Source organism: Hippocampus zosterae, chromosome 8 (genome assembly GCF_025434085.1).
Source record: "Hippocampus zosterae strain Florida chromosome 8, ASM2543408v3, whole genome shotgun sequence".
Classification (NCBI taxonomy): Eukaryota; Metazoa; Chordata; class Actinopteri; order Syngnathiformes; family Syngnathidae; genus Hippocampus; species Hippocampus zosterae.
The window spans coordinates 16,343,206-16,357,396 of NC_067458.1; the positions used below are offsets into that span (position 1 = coordinate 16,343,206).

Sequence of the window (14,191 nt, forward strand, 5' to 3'; positions counted from 1 at the left end):
CAAGCAAGTCAGGGAAGCTCCTTTTATACCCAATCATGGCACACACCTGTTCCCAGTTAGTTTGTTCACCTGTGGGATGCATACCTCAATGTTTGGATTCATTTTTGCTATCTGTACCAGCTTTTTTGGAATGTATTGCAGCCATAAAATTCTACGTTCATGATTATTTTATTTTGCTAAAAACAGAGTTTGAACATTAAATAGCTTGTTTTTGTAGTGTATTCCATTAAATATAGGTTGAACATGATTTAAAAATAATTGTGTTTTTATTTGTTTAACACAACGGCCCGACGTCATTGGAATGAGGTTTGTATATAGCGTCACTGTTGACGATGTGTCATCCCAACAAAGTCACCATTGAAAAGGAGAAAGATGAACTGCTTGACAACTGACAGCTTTTGCACCCCCCAATAAAATAAAATAAAAAGTAACAGCACCGTAAAACCCAGATGTCATGCTCATGGGCCATACAGTAATATAAAGCCAAACCAAGTCAGTGTTTTTTTTTTGTTTCACTTTAAAGATAAAAAGTTGTATTTTTATCTGATACCAAAAATGTCATATTACAAGAACAAGGTGGGATCATTTAATTAAGAGCATGCCTGAGATGTCTACGTGTCTTTTTCTCCTGATCATGTAATACTGATCGTAAAAGTGAAAATGATTATTTTAACGTTTAAATGGACAAGCCATATCACTGTGTGGATTTTAACCATTTATTTGCCTACTCCTTTAATTAATTTCTTATCCTAAAATAACTATTCTTGTGAAATTAATATTTTTGTTGTCATAAGATGATCTTTTTCCTGTAAATAAAGACTGCTCTTAAAACAAACAAACAAACCAAAAAAAAGACAATCTAGTACGATTACAACTCATGGTGTATACATATTTTTTTCCCTATGTGAAGTCCTAGTAACTCTTTTGTAAAGGGTTGGCATAGTAATATACTGTTGTTGAGCAGCGTTTCAGTGCAGACTTCTCTGTTTTCTCTTGGGCGCGCCACTGACACCAGGCGATGCAGCAAAATGCAAAAATACTCAGTGACTCAATGACACACCTGATAAATGACCCGCACACAAGCTCACTGCAATGGAAAAAAAATAAAAATGCAACAACTGCTTGGCCGAGTTGTCAGGTATGTGGCGGTCTTAAGTATTGTATGACGTCAAATGTTCAATGCAGCATTTAAAGCAGCAGGCTTGATTCTGAAATGTTGCATAAAGTTGCGAAACAGGTGCAAGATGCTGCTTTTTTTTTTTTTTTTTTTTTTGGGTGGGTGTTTTCATACCAGAAGACCGGCTCCAGTCTCACCTGAGCAGACATAATCAACATTTCTGGAGCGTCCGAAATGCGTCCTAGTTGTTCATGAGGTACTGGTGGAAGTAGATGCCGAAAAGCGAGCTGATCACCTGACAGGCTGCCACCCACCAGGTGAAGAAGGCAAAGAACCCTCTGAAGAAGAGCGGCGTGAGGACAGAGCGCAGCGCGGCCAACATCTCCGACAGGCGGGCCACCGTGACCTGGATGTCCTCCTCCATGTCCTCAAATGACTCCTCGTCTTCGTCCAGAGCGCCCGAGATGACTGGCGCCGCCGTGGGCGACGGAGAGGCGGGCGTTACGCCGAGGTTCACGTCTACACTTGCTCCATCCCAAGAAAATCCTCCTGGAAGAGAAAAAACACGACGCACCATTCAGTCATTTGGCTGCAAAGTCCACCCCGAGGGTAAAAAAAAAAAAAAGACTTCATTTTAGTCCCCCACTACCCCCACTAGAGGGAGCCCGCGCACCATACTGAGGCCAGCAACAAATTTTGAACTACACGTTTTCAAAATGTATTAATATAGCCTGACTGAAGTACATTAATGAGTACCGGAATCCTCAATATTTCAGAGAAAGGGTTAGTATATTGTTGTTTTGTTTTACGCCACTCCTTATTTGATTCAAATGTCAACAAATTCAACTATGTCGGTCATAACCTCTGTCACTGAAATGTCAGCTCATGTAGCTTTATCCTTTTTAAAATATCTACCGTACATTAAATATATTGAGACATTTTTTTGACATGTTGTTACACTTCAAGTACTTATTTTTGCATGTGCAGATCTCACGGCTGTGTCAAGGCACCCTCAGACTTCGATTGCTTTTGTTTTGCATGTGTGACCATTTTAATGCCGTTTTATTTTTTTTCCATGCTTCTCCTGCAATGACCAACAGGTGCATGTTTCTGTGGGAACCTGTGAACACTGTTACAACTGTCCCATAAGAAATACACACATTTCTGGCACATACAGTTTCTAAATTCCCACCATTACCACCGATTTACCAACCACTGGAAAATCTGTAAGTCTACTTAGAAGACAAGTGACAAATTAGGCTCAGAACAGCCTCAATGTACACAAGTTTTGAAGCACCTAAACAGATGTCTGACATTGATTTGTGTATTATGAATCACTTTAAGTAATGCCATCAAATTTCAGGGTGAGCGAGGGACATAAGATATTATTACTGCTGTCAAATGATGGTATGCGAGATTAAAATGGTCCGTTTACTTTGATAATGATCGGTGGGTGTGTTATGTGTGGTGGACTTACTAACCTAGTGCCTTGAGGGCCAGCGTGGAGAAGAGGATAAGAAGCACTGGAACCACGTACTGTAGAGTCACTACACTCAGGTAGCAAAACACGCGTGTAACCTGGAGAGGCAAACATACACACAAATTCAATGCAGTTGATTATTTCAAACTCATGTCTTTACTGGTATATATTGATTTAGGGGGAGGGGGTATGCATATGCGGGAACGCACACGAAAATGGAGGAAATTAATCCAAGTATCGTCCGAACATCAAATTCAAGTGGTGGTCTGACCTTCCTCTGAATGTCAATGGCGGCGATACGTCCGGCTTCCTTCTTCATTTGTTCCACCCATTTCGGGGCCAGGTTGAGGTAGGCCTGCAGATGGTAGCGGGTTAACGCTAGCCGCAGCACACACAGAGACACCACGGTCCACAGCCGCACGCTGTCAAAGGCATCGCTGGACACCCTGCGAGGCCAGGCAAATTGATTCAAAGGGAGTCCGCAAGTGGAATGTGTTGTGTGTACTCACAGCGTGATGGAGGTTTTCCCCAGAGGGGCTTTGGCGAGGAAGTCTCTGGCTAAGGGTTTCACCCACAGAATCAACACCACCACTGGAGACAGGAAGCTCATGTGCAACAGAATCCTGCAACAGAAATTGGTGTAAGTGAGCATTGTGCTGGGGTGCCCTCGTATTTCCTTCAAATGTATCAACACGCACTGGATGAGTGGGCGGTCCAAGTTCATCTGCACGGCGTCCAGGTGAGTCTGAGCCAGGCGCAGTCCGGGAAATGCCATCAGGGCGCCAACGTACGCGCAGAATGCGGCCAACCCGAGCTTCACCGTCAGTTTGGTAACGGGAACCCTTGACACCACCATATGAGAGTACGGTGTTGTGATGAGCGCAGCAGTGAAGCGAGGCCAGCAGTTGACTTACGACCAGTCGGCGTAGCCCTGCTGCTTGGCGAACACCTCCAGGTTGTCGAAGAGACTGGAAAAGCCCGATTCCAAGCCAAACTCCAGGTAGTCTTCTCGGACCACCAGCACCAGCATGGCGACCAAAAGGCACAGGAAGCCGAAAGCGAGGCACACAGAACGCTCTCCGCCTTCCTCCGAGCGGAAGTAGTGGCTCATGAGCATGTGGAGGGCTTTGCTAAAGGGTGAGAGTTAAGAGAAAAAACTCTGCTGCTTCGTCGCAAGCTGCTTTCACACAGAGATCCTGCTAAACTGTGCTTAGGTTGCCGTTTACACAAAACAAAACACAAGGAAGTCTCGGTATTGCGCAATACAGAATTTGCTTTTGCTAATGAGGTAGGGAATTTCATTCATTCAATTCATTCAAATTTGTCTCTATGTTAACCAAAACAGAGCATTGATAACTTCACAAAGCAAATTCAGCTCTTATTGGTGTACATCATGAAGAGTGCTTATTTTGTAGTTTTTGAGATTGCCAACAAAAAGGATACATGCTGAAAAAAACAGTGAGGACACACCAAATGGCGCCAATGTTCACCTCCTTGCTGGCATCCACCACACTGTAGTAACACTCGGTGAAAAGAAAGACGCCTGTGGCGTAGACGGCAAAGTCAATCAGCCACTGGTACTCCAGGAAAAAACGCAGCACTGAGATGCAAATAAAAAAAGGAAAAGAAGAATTAAGTGTTTGTGTGTGGGTGTTGTTTGATGTTGCTCTGAGAAGCGTTGGTCCAACCAAGGGCATCCATGGCGTTGACTGGAGCTTTCTCTAGGTGAAGGTCGATGTCTTTGGGCACGGTGAGAGGCTTGTTTTCTCCATTTTGTCGCCTGCGAATAAGATTTCAGCCCATCAAAAATATGAAAAAACTTATTTTGGGACAGTGAGACAAAAGAGAACTCTTTTTTGTGGAAGCGATCTGGCATTCAACTTGAATTCAAGTTTACAAAAGGCAAAAAAATAGAACTTGAATTTACCTCAAGAGGTAATAGCACAGCTAGTGCATTACAGTTTTGTCAACTTCATACATAAAAAAAAAAACACTGCAGATGACAACTGTGGAATATTACATACATGCATATCACTAATTGAATGTGGATGAAAGGAACAGAGACACATAAAAGCTTGTGACTAAATAAAACATATTTTTGTTTGGACAGTGACACAGCGTTTGTGTGAACTCTGACTGTACTGTAAGGAAATTGGTGGCTGGAATTCATGGCTTTCCCTGCAGGCATTGTTAGGAAAACATTCCCACCTGCAACGTCTGTTGTCTCACCTGTCTCTCCTGTTTGTTTTGGGCATCTGTTTCCCAGCCAACGCGCACAGCTCCCCCTCAGACGGATGTTTAAACCGGAACAGACTTGAAAACACAAGAAAAAGATAAAAAATAACAATTTAAAACTCTGATGTCTGCCCGCCCCACCAAAGTGGACGGACGGTATCTCACCTGCCGTTGCATAGGAGCCAACGTGCAAAGGAGCAATGTGGCGCCATCCTCTGCATGATGCTGGCAGTCAGCAAACTGACCACCAGCTGGATTCCCATCAGTGCCTAGTGTCGGGACAGTGCATACACACAAAGTAAATGTCCCTTCCAAACATTTTCCACAAGACATGTTCTCATTTGGGTGATTGGTCACGGATAAATTGGAGCCAATCCCAGCTCGGGGTATACCTAAAATGGCCGCGAGCTGAGATTCAAACCCTCAAACAGTGAGACAAGTGTGCTAACCACTAGGGTACCGTGCTACCCCAGTCATCGTGAACTAGTCAAAATGAGCTTTTAGAAAGAAAAGAGCGCCCTCTGAAACAGCGCCTTAAACGAGGCTACTGACAGGAAATCCATATAAGGATGTGCGTGTTTCCTTGGACCACTATTAATGCTACACGGCAGGTAAATTCATTCCAGACTCGCTTAACACAACGGAATTCACTAATCACGTCAGGGAGTAAAACACGAATGCAGTTTATTTGAAGAGTGTGATACATGTGCAAGAGTGAATGAATAAAGCAGACAAGTGGCTGCCGTGCTAAATTTAGCCAAACTTAAGCACCTGTCAATGCTGCTTGAGGCGTTAGCTCATTAGCATTAGCACGGCGGGTCTCGTTGCAAAACGGCGTCAGTGCCAAACCTATTCATAAAATGACTGTAAATGAACTTACCATTTTTTTCCTCCCCGAATTATGTGCTCGCACCGACCAAGAGCAACTGAGACTCCACGAGCGTTCGCAACAGCTGATGGAGGGACATGTGAAGCCTCTTTTTCCTCTTCTGTGACGTACGTGACAGACTCTTTGGCAGCTCGAGAGATGTTGCTGCCCCCAAAGTACGGCGGGGGAATCGCAATTGGCGGTGAGTGCAATAGTTCGTCCTTAAACATTCCCAACACTAATGTTTCAGATAAATTACAGTACGTTTCTGATGCTTACCCTGGATTAACATCATTTTTTAAGCTTATGTTTTGCTTTGTAACACCATTACTCAAATGAGTGGTTAGAATAGCCCAAATGTACTCAAGTGAGGTTTGTGTTACGGAAATATGACCCGAGTAGCGATCAAATGTACTCCTCCAATAATCACTTTCGTAAGAACTAAAAATATAATGCAACTGGTGAGAAATTTCAAATGAATGTTGGAAAAAAAACCACACAGGGCCCTGTTATCGTGCACAGTACAAGTCTTGGGCAAATCGTGGTCTAACTGTGCGCACGTGTGGAGTCTTCCTTTTTTTGTGGTATTTTTGTAGCTCTGTGCAGCTAGAAACTGGCATTTGTGCCGTTATGGGAGTGAACACAGCCTCTTGCACTGGCGAACCTCTCGTGATGTCACTTTGTATATCAGTATGTTGCACCAATGTGAATAAAACATAATTTCATGTTCCACTAGAAGTTTTACGTTTCATTGGGCGAAAACGAGAATTAAGCAAATGATTCAGCTTAAAGTCTTAGATATGCTTCCCTACATCCTACTTTGTCATGAAAACATGTTCAGTCCAAATGAGTGTTTTCCTTTTTGTTCTTACAAAATAGGTAGCAATCCATAGTAATGACGTATTTACAATGTGTATTCTCTGAACACAGATATGAGATTATTCTAAAGAGTTTGGCCACCGGTGGCTTTTATTGTGTTATTGCAGACATAAACACCCTCGGCCAGCCTGCACATGCATTATAATGTCAGCTCATCCTTTTTAATGCATGAGGCCTCCGACGATGTACCGTCACGGCCTCTGAGGACCTTCTACCCAAATCTATTCACCCTATTCAAATGTGTTCGTTTTATCTGGGTGGTCTGCCAATTTAATGTTGAATCCCCTCATGCTGCTAATTGGTGGCGCTCCTCTTGCTGCAAGATGTGCTTGATCCTTCACCCTGTGCATTTGGGCGCCAAAGCGTGACGTTGTGATGAGAGAAGCAGCAAGTAACATCTCTGGCGGCTTTCCTTGCACCACCAGGCAGGCACCAGTAAACATACATTAGATGAAATTAGCATGATCTCTGTATAAAGTGTGTCAGTGTTGGTACTGCTGCAGGCAAAGCTGCGAGGCAAATTAGTCCGTGCAAGGAAGGGGAAATTGATCTGATTAGGTTTTAATTAGAATGGCAACTTTTAAATGTATACTTTACTAATTTTTCCATTTTTAGCACTAAAAAGTTCATATTTTGTCAATAATGAATTTGATAACTTCATTATTTTTCATGTACTGTACAATTAACTTCTTTAAAAATGGATTTTTGCCACTTGTTGTTGACAAAAAATGACATCACAGGGCTCAGGTAATGACCAATGATGTCCCAGCTAGCGAATGTCACATGAACCGCGGTTGATTGTTACCTGACCCCTGAGGACATGTGATGCCATTTTTAGTTGACAGTAAGTGACAAAATGTGTTAATTGTAGGTGTTAATTGAGCAGGAAAATAATGAGGTTATAAAATTCATGGTAGACATAACACTTTTTACTGCTGGAAATTGCAAAATAACTAACGGATCCCTTTAAATACAGCAGACAATTTTGAATGTTCAAAAGTGGTACAATTTGAAGATCAATATAGAAAAACACAACCATTGTAATATTCACTGACTGGGAACTTAACACACACTGCCTGCACAGAAGTGAGGCGAGTGAACCGGTACACCATCAGTGTAAAAATGGGCATTCCCTTTCAAAAACTGCTCTATAGATTTAGGTGTCATTGAGACATAGATTTGCTAATCATTTTTAAGTATGCCTCGCCAATTTGTGGTTGCACACGCCCGCCAAAGTTTGGAAAAATACCATTTGCCAACTTCAGAGGAATTGAGGAACAAATAGCTTCAAGTAGTTTAATATTTAACAAGATCACATCACCTGCATCACAGCGCTAGCATGAACAGTCAGTGTAGCAATTGCAGTGAGAATTAGCCATCTGGATAAATCGAGGTCTAGGTATATCTCAAGGCTTTCAACATCACTTTTTCGACCACGCATCAGTCGTATAAGACAAACCACTGCCCAAAGTATTCTGCTGTACAATGATGGTCAGAGCCGACTTTGAAGAATCAAAATGTGATGTCGGTGTGTAGGCTTGGCTGCCACAAGACACCAAAATATAGCATCAACAGAGCAAAGTTGTTTTCCATATTCAAATTATGGACAGCAGGGATCCAATCAAAGCAAAGCTTTTTTCATGACAACGCTAGCTATCTTATCTACAAGGGGTTTTGAACTAGAAAAGGTTTAGTGAGGTTGGGGGTGGCGTTGAAGGAATGTCACAGTCGCCAATGCACTTGTGGCCATGTATTGACTGGAAACAAATTCACACACAAATACAAAATGAAAACACTCACAAGGAGCGTGAATCAGACACACACACACAAACACACACACTCACACACACACACACAGCCACACACACGCACACACACACACACACACACACACACACACACACACACACACACACACAGGGCTCTTCCATTATGATGGCCTCAACTAATCCTATCCCCGTGTTAGCCATCTGTGGCTCGTGAGTGGCCAGCCACAAATTAGCGAGGAAGAAATGGACACAAATAAAATGCAAATTCAAGCCAGCTACTACGTGGCTCCCCTACTCCCATCGCCTGGCTCGGGGGGCCTCACGGTTCCCACACTCCTTCCTAGCGTCTGTCTCAGAGTGCTGCTGGGCTTCTGGGGGGGATGCAGCACCGCCATTGGCTCGCCTTTGTCTGGCCTCTTGCGTGGCCTTTCAACGGCAGATTTGAATATATGCAAATGTTGCCATGGTGCCCTAAACCCCCTCAGCCCCCCCACCTTCATTTTGCTGCCTCTTTTTCTGCGCCTTGTTGAAATGCTGCAAGGGGAGCTGTGGGAACCAATTGTGAAGAGCCTTCACTGTCACACTAATTTTATTTATTTAACTTTGAATTAATGTACACATGCAGGATGAGATTAAAGCCTGTGAAAATGACATCGAGCATAAAAGTGAGAAAACTCATCACCTAAATGTGTCAAACATGGATGCAAGATACATATTTTTATCTGTATTTTTTTACGAATAGGAGGTAAGATGAATTTTTAAATGCCATTTTTAATACTAACGCAAGTATAAAAAGAAGTTAACCGGTGTAAATTGTAAAAACAATAACTAAACAACATTACTTGAGAGGGATTGTTTCGATATCATAACGGCCTGTAGCCTTGTGCCTACGAATGAATCACAGTGTCATGATTCGGTTTATGGACCAACAGGTGGCACCGTGGGGCTCCCCCGGCAGCTGCACACCTGCTGGTCATTGGTAATTAGGGCTTTAAAAGGACTCCCAGCCCGAACACTCACGGTCGGGTCATTTTTGCTATTGCTACTGTCATGTCTGTTTGTTTGCGGTTCCTTTGCTGCTGTCCCATTTGTTCTAGTAGTGTTTTGGTTATTGATAGGTTTTGTTTAAGTCATGGTTTTTGTTTGTTACTTTGGACGTTGTTTTGGATTTAGTTTTCTTGTTTTAAATACAATTCTTCAAATACACCCTGCTCCTCCCTCCTGCCCGCTTTTTGGGGTCCACCACCACCTCGCTACGTGACACACGGCCATGATGATAAGAGTATACACAGTAAAACATCACAATGTTTCTTGTGTGATATTTCGTTTATACAAAGAAATATTGGTGGTCAATATAAGATCAGTTATTATGTTCGGCTATCAAAAATCGTTACGCAAACAGTGGCATGAGCCACGGAGTTAGCCGTTGGCGCAACATGCTAACTAGGCGAAGCATCTGCGTCAACATTGACCAAAAAAATTAAAACAAAAGCTTGTTTTTCAAATTAACTTTAAGTTGGACAATCGGTCTACTTCACATTGAGTCTTATCATGCTGTTATATCATTCAGTGCGTTAGCTAGCCTACCGGCTGGCTACTGGTGGCTAGAAAAAGCAGTCAGAGGTCACAGGCAGCAAGAATTTATGGCACAGCAACAGGTGTAAAGCTACCTGGCCCTACCTTTGGACACAGTATGGTGATGGATTACAGAATATAAAATAAAACTGAAAACTTGTCAGTGGAAGAAGCGACAGTTTCCAAGTGCACTCTATTTGGTCAGCCATGCTCCATTCCAGAGCGACGGCGAAAGTAACAGCTCTCGCTTCATAAAACTGTTCTTCATATAACTGTTCTTCATAAAACTGAAACTAAACATACAACGTACTGTACTTGTCCAATTTTTCGGTTTGTTCTCATCAATTTAATCAAAGTCACAGACCCCACAGTAGCACGTGAAGATGGAAATGTTCATGAATTATTAAAACATCTCCATTACGTACCTTCTGTGCTACCATTGTTCAAAATTCTCGTCATAAACAGTTGGATTAAAAGAAAATTCCCCTGATATTTATAAAAAATGTAATGTTATTCAAACAAAATTATACCTATATCTTACCTTAATGTTTTTTTTCAGCATTTTGGAGAGAATTCATAGGGTTAATTGCTAATATTGTTTTCTCAATTATACATAAATTATGGCAGCATGGTGGTCAACCTGTTAGCACATACTCCTCACAGTGCAGAGGTTCATCGTTCAGTTCCGGCCTTTCTGTGTGGAGTTTGCATTTTCTCCCTGGGCCTGCGTGGGTTTTCTCTGGGTACTACGGTTTCTTCCCACATTCCAAAAACATGCATGGTCGGTTGATTGAACGCTCTAAATTGTCCCTAGGTGTGAATGTGAGCAGGAATGGTTGTTAGTCTCTGTGTGCCCGGCGATTGGCTGTTCCAGCACGCCCCACGACCCTTGTGAGGATGAAGCGGATCAGAAAATGGATGGATGGATGGAATCCTAAGATTTTTGAGCCCAACAAAATACACATTCAGACTTTTCCCCCCTCATAAAGAGGCAACTTTTAAAATCTTGGCTTGCAACCAGTTCAGGGTTTACCCCGCCTACTACCCGAAGACAGCTGGGATTGGCTCCAGCACGCCTGTGACCCCTGTGAGGAATAAATAATATTAGAAAATGGATATATGGACGGATACATCAATTACATATAATCTACATAGGCCGGGCTGGTCTTAATCCGTGAATAAGAGAGGTCGATTGTACAATAAATAATTTGTTTAAAATTTGTCCATCGTCTGATAGGATCAGTGATCGGTTATGGTTTTTTTAAACTCACTAATTGGTCATTGGCTCCAAAATGCTGATTGAGTAGACGTGACATTTATTTGTGTATATCCATGAAATTTGTGACAAATGAAGCATGTTTGACATTCAATCATATTTGAAGTTAAGACAAGCAACCTGAATTCATCTAAAAAAAAGTTAGGGAGTAAATTGAACAAAAGGACCCAGAATTGCCATGTTTACGTGGGTTTTACGGCCTGTACAGACCTCCATGCTTCCGTCCTCTTTCTCCATAGCCCACCCTCCTTCCCCCAATCAATCTGCCGTGTGCATTCAAGGCTGTCTGAATGCGCTTGAACTTGACCGAGGGAACTGCCTGGGAAAAGAGGCGAGACTTTGGCCCTTTTGCTCCCCTCCTTTTCACCCAGCCAGACTGATGCCGGCACTCATTTGCATAAAATTCAGCCCCCTCGTCTCCAATTAAACCAGGAAAGCCTCAAGAAAAAACTAGTCTGGTCTGCACGTGGCCAGGGATGAGCAGACATCTCCTATCTTTAACCACTGTCGGCATCCCTTCACAAAGTGTAAGTTGGCTGTTTATTACCACTGAATGGTGAGCTCACAGGTGTTCTTACCTATTCTGGTTCAGTTCTTATGCAATCTGTGTGAGTAGTTTTGTGTGTGAATCTTTTTCTCTTGTCGGGAAACAATTGAGTTTTTATGAAGTCCGCTGAGGGCCTTAAGAATACGATTCAAACACTGAGCAGATGTTTATCATGGTATAGTATCAGCATGTGTTTGTGTTTAACATTTTTGTGGGCTTCTTTTTTGAAACAATTTCTCTGAGGTTTTATGACAATCACATGGCAGGCTGGAACTAGGTTTTTATACTAATGTGATACAGCAATTTTGTGATTATGATTATATTGGAAGAGAAAAAAAACTGGAAGGGAACTACATTCATCTTCCATATTCATATTGTATTTTGTGAGGTTCCCCCAGCCCCATTTTCTTCTTTTATTCAACGTTTTCATTATTGTCTTTATATTTCCGCCTGAGGTTTCTTGCACATTATCCTGCATTTATTATTTAGGTTATTTGATTTGTTTCACCAAAAAAAGCACCATTCCGATAGAGGGTAGCGAAAACTAATACATTCAACTTGTTATATTGGACGAAAACAACATATGATACATCATGTGACCAATCTAGGTAACTAATTGAAGAAGGCAACACTTTTGCATAACGATATGAATAAATAATTCGGGTCCTCAAACAGCAGCATATAACAGAAAAGCAACATAACAGAAAACGATACACTACAATGTAAATTTGGTTGCCTCACCCGATGTTCTGTATGGCCCAAAAGCTGTAGGTTCCGATGCCCTGCACGGTACATTACTATACATGCTCTTCTGTGTCACCATTTATATAGTATGTCACAATTTGCTTTTCATATTCAACCAAATTGTCTTGCACTTCATTTATTGTTCTGTTGGCACACATTTTGTCCTCCTATTGCTACCCGAGACCTTGAAAATGTCTCATTCCTGTGTTCTATTCTCATGAAAATACTTTTGACAGAAAACTGGAGGAATTCTTTTCATTTTAATCAGGCTTTCCTGCAACCTTTTCTTCCCAAATCGGCCACCCAAATTGGCTACAATGCATCATATTTGACCACAGAATCAATAGCCATAAACTGTCCATAAGATAACTGATTTTTCAGCTCAAAACCCAAATTACAGACACAAACTTATAATGCATCACCGACATACTATACTTAAACTGTGCATTAACAAAGGAGAACATGAAAAAAACATCAATCAAAAAGCTATTTTCCAAGAAATTGGGTGCTTGCCTGAATCCCGATTCAAAACTCAATTAATGGTGTGAATGGACGGAGAGAGATAGGACAATTCCAGCATTTTTCTAACTTCACCAGAAATTAGCTCATCTTAATCAACAATCCGGTGTGGTTTAGAGTGCAGACAACTATGTGGACTTCCCATGCAACATCCTACATCTCGGGTCAAGCCTCTTTTCTGAAGGGGAGCCATTATAATTCCCAGAGGTGTCCACTTGACTAGGGTCATTATTATTGTTACTCACCATTTGTGTTCGACATGAAGAGTCGGCCTGCTCATGCATGCTGACTCGGTATCTGTCCTATTTATTGCCCATTTTAGGCATACAACTTGCACCTGAATGATGTGTTTGTTTAACATCACCTCACATCAAATACATCTGATAGCACATTTGAAAAAAAATACACAACATTATGTTGTGTATTTTTTTTATTATATTGTGTATGAAAATACACAACATTAACCAGAGAATATGATCTCAAAGCATTACAAGGATTCTAAGGTCAAGTAATAGTTCTCTTTCAATGCAACACAAGTTATAAGATTCAACAGGCGTTAAGGTGATTTATGTGAGTATTAAAGGAAAAACATTTTAAAAGAAGAGCAATTTGTTTGAATTTATCCCATCTTCAAAGCAATTTGCCACATCATTTTAAGAGTGGGAATTCTTTTCAATTGGTGTATTTTTTTAAAAGGATCCCTTAGTAGTTTTGGTAAAATCATAATGAATACACATTACAAATTATCTCAATGTTGTGTCGTGATGAGGGGTTAGAGTGGTTAAACGTAATCTATTTAAATATTCTTGAATTTGTATTTTAAGTTACAATAGTGTGTATTATTACGTTTTAAAATGTTACATGAATCCGTGTAGTTTCAGCATATTCTTGAATTTTTCCAAATGCATAAAGTACACCATTAAAATATTTTTAATGAAAAGCCTAGCTCCACATCTTTCAATTTACAAATATTTAAAATATACAGGAAAATAATTTCACTTGACATATGCTAAATAATTATGATTATTGTTATTATTATTACCACTCTACCTTCCCGACGTCACCTTCTTATTCTGAGTTATGATATAATTTATCGTTCCAAGTTTAAATCCGTTTATAATTAAAACGATATTATAGACGATAAAACTCGTATTTCGTTAATTCATTTATGTTTGCTACCTT

General features: G+C 41.2%; 1 protein-coding gene across 1 annotated transcript; it reads right to left on the reverse strand.

Moving 5' to 3' along the window:
- Positions 1–531: 531 nt before the first annotated feature.
- tmem161a (transmembrane protein 161A) lies at positions 532–5,858 on the reverse strand. Its single transcript, XM_052072859.1, has 11 exons — positions 5,713–5,858; positions 4,998–5,101; positions 4,827–4,910; positions 4,286–4,377; positions 4,041–4,197; positions 3,512–3,727; positions 3,296–3,439; positions 3,107–3,220; positions 2,869–3,043; positions 2,599–2,695; positions 532–1,666 (listed from the first exon to the last, which is right to left on the reverse strand). The coding sequence occupies exons 1-11, from the start codon at positions 5,713–5,715 to the stop codon at positions 1,359–1,361; spliced, it is 1,494 nt and encodes a 497-aa protein (XP_051928819.1). The 5' UTR covers positions 5,716–5,858; the 3' UTR covers positions 532–1,358.
- Positions 5,859–14,191: the final 8,333 nt, after the last annotated feature.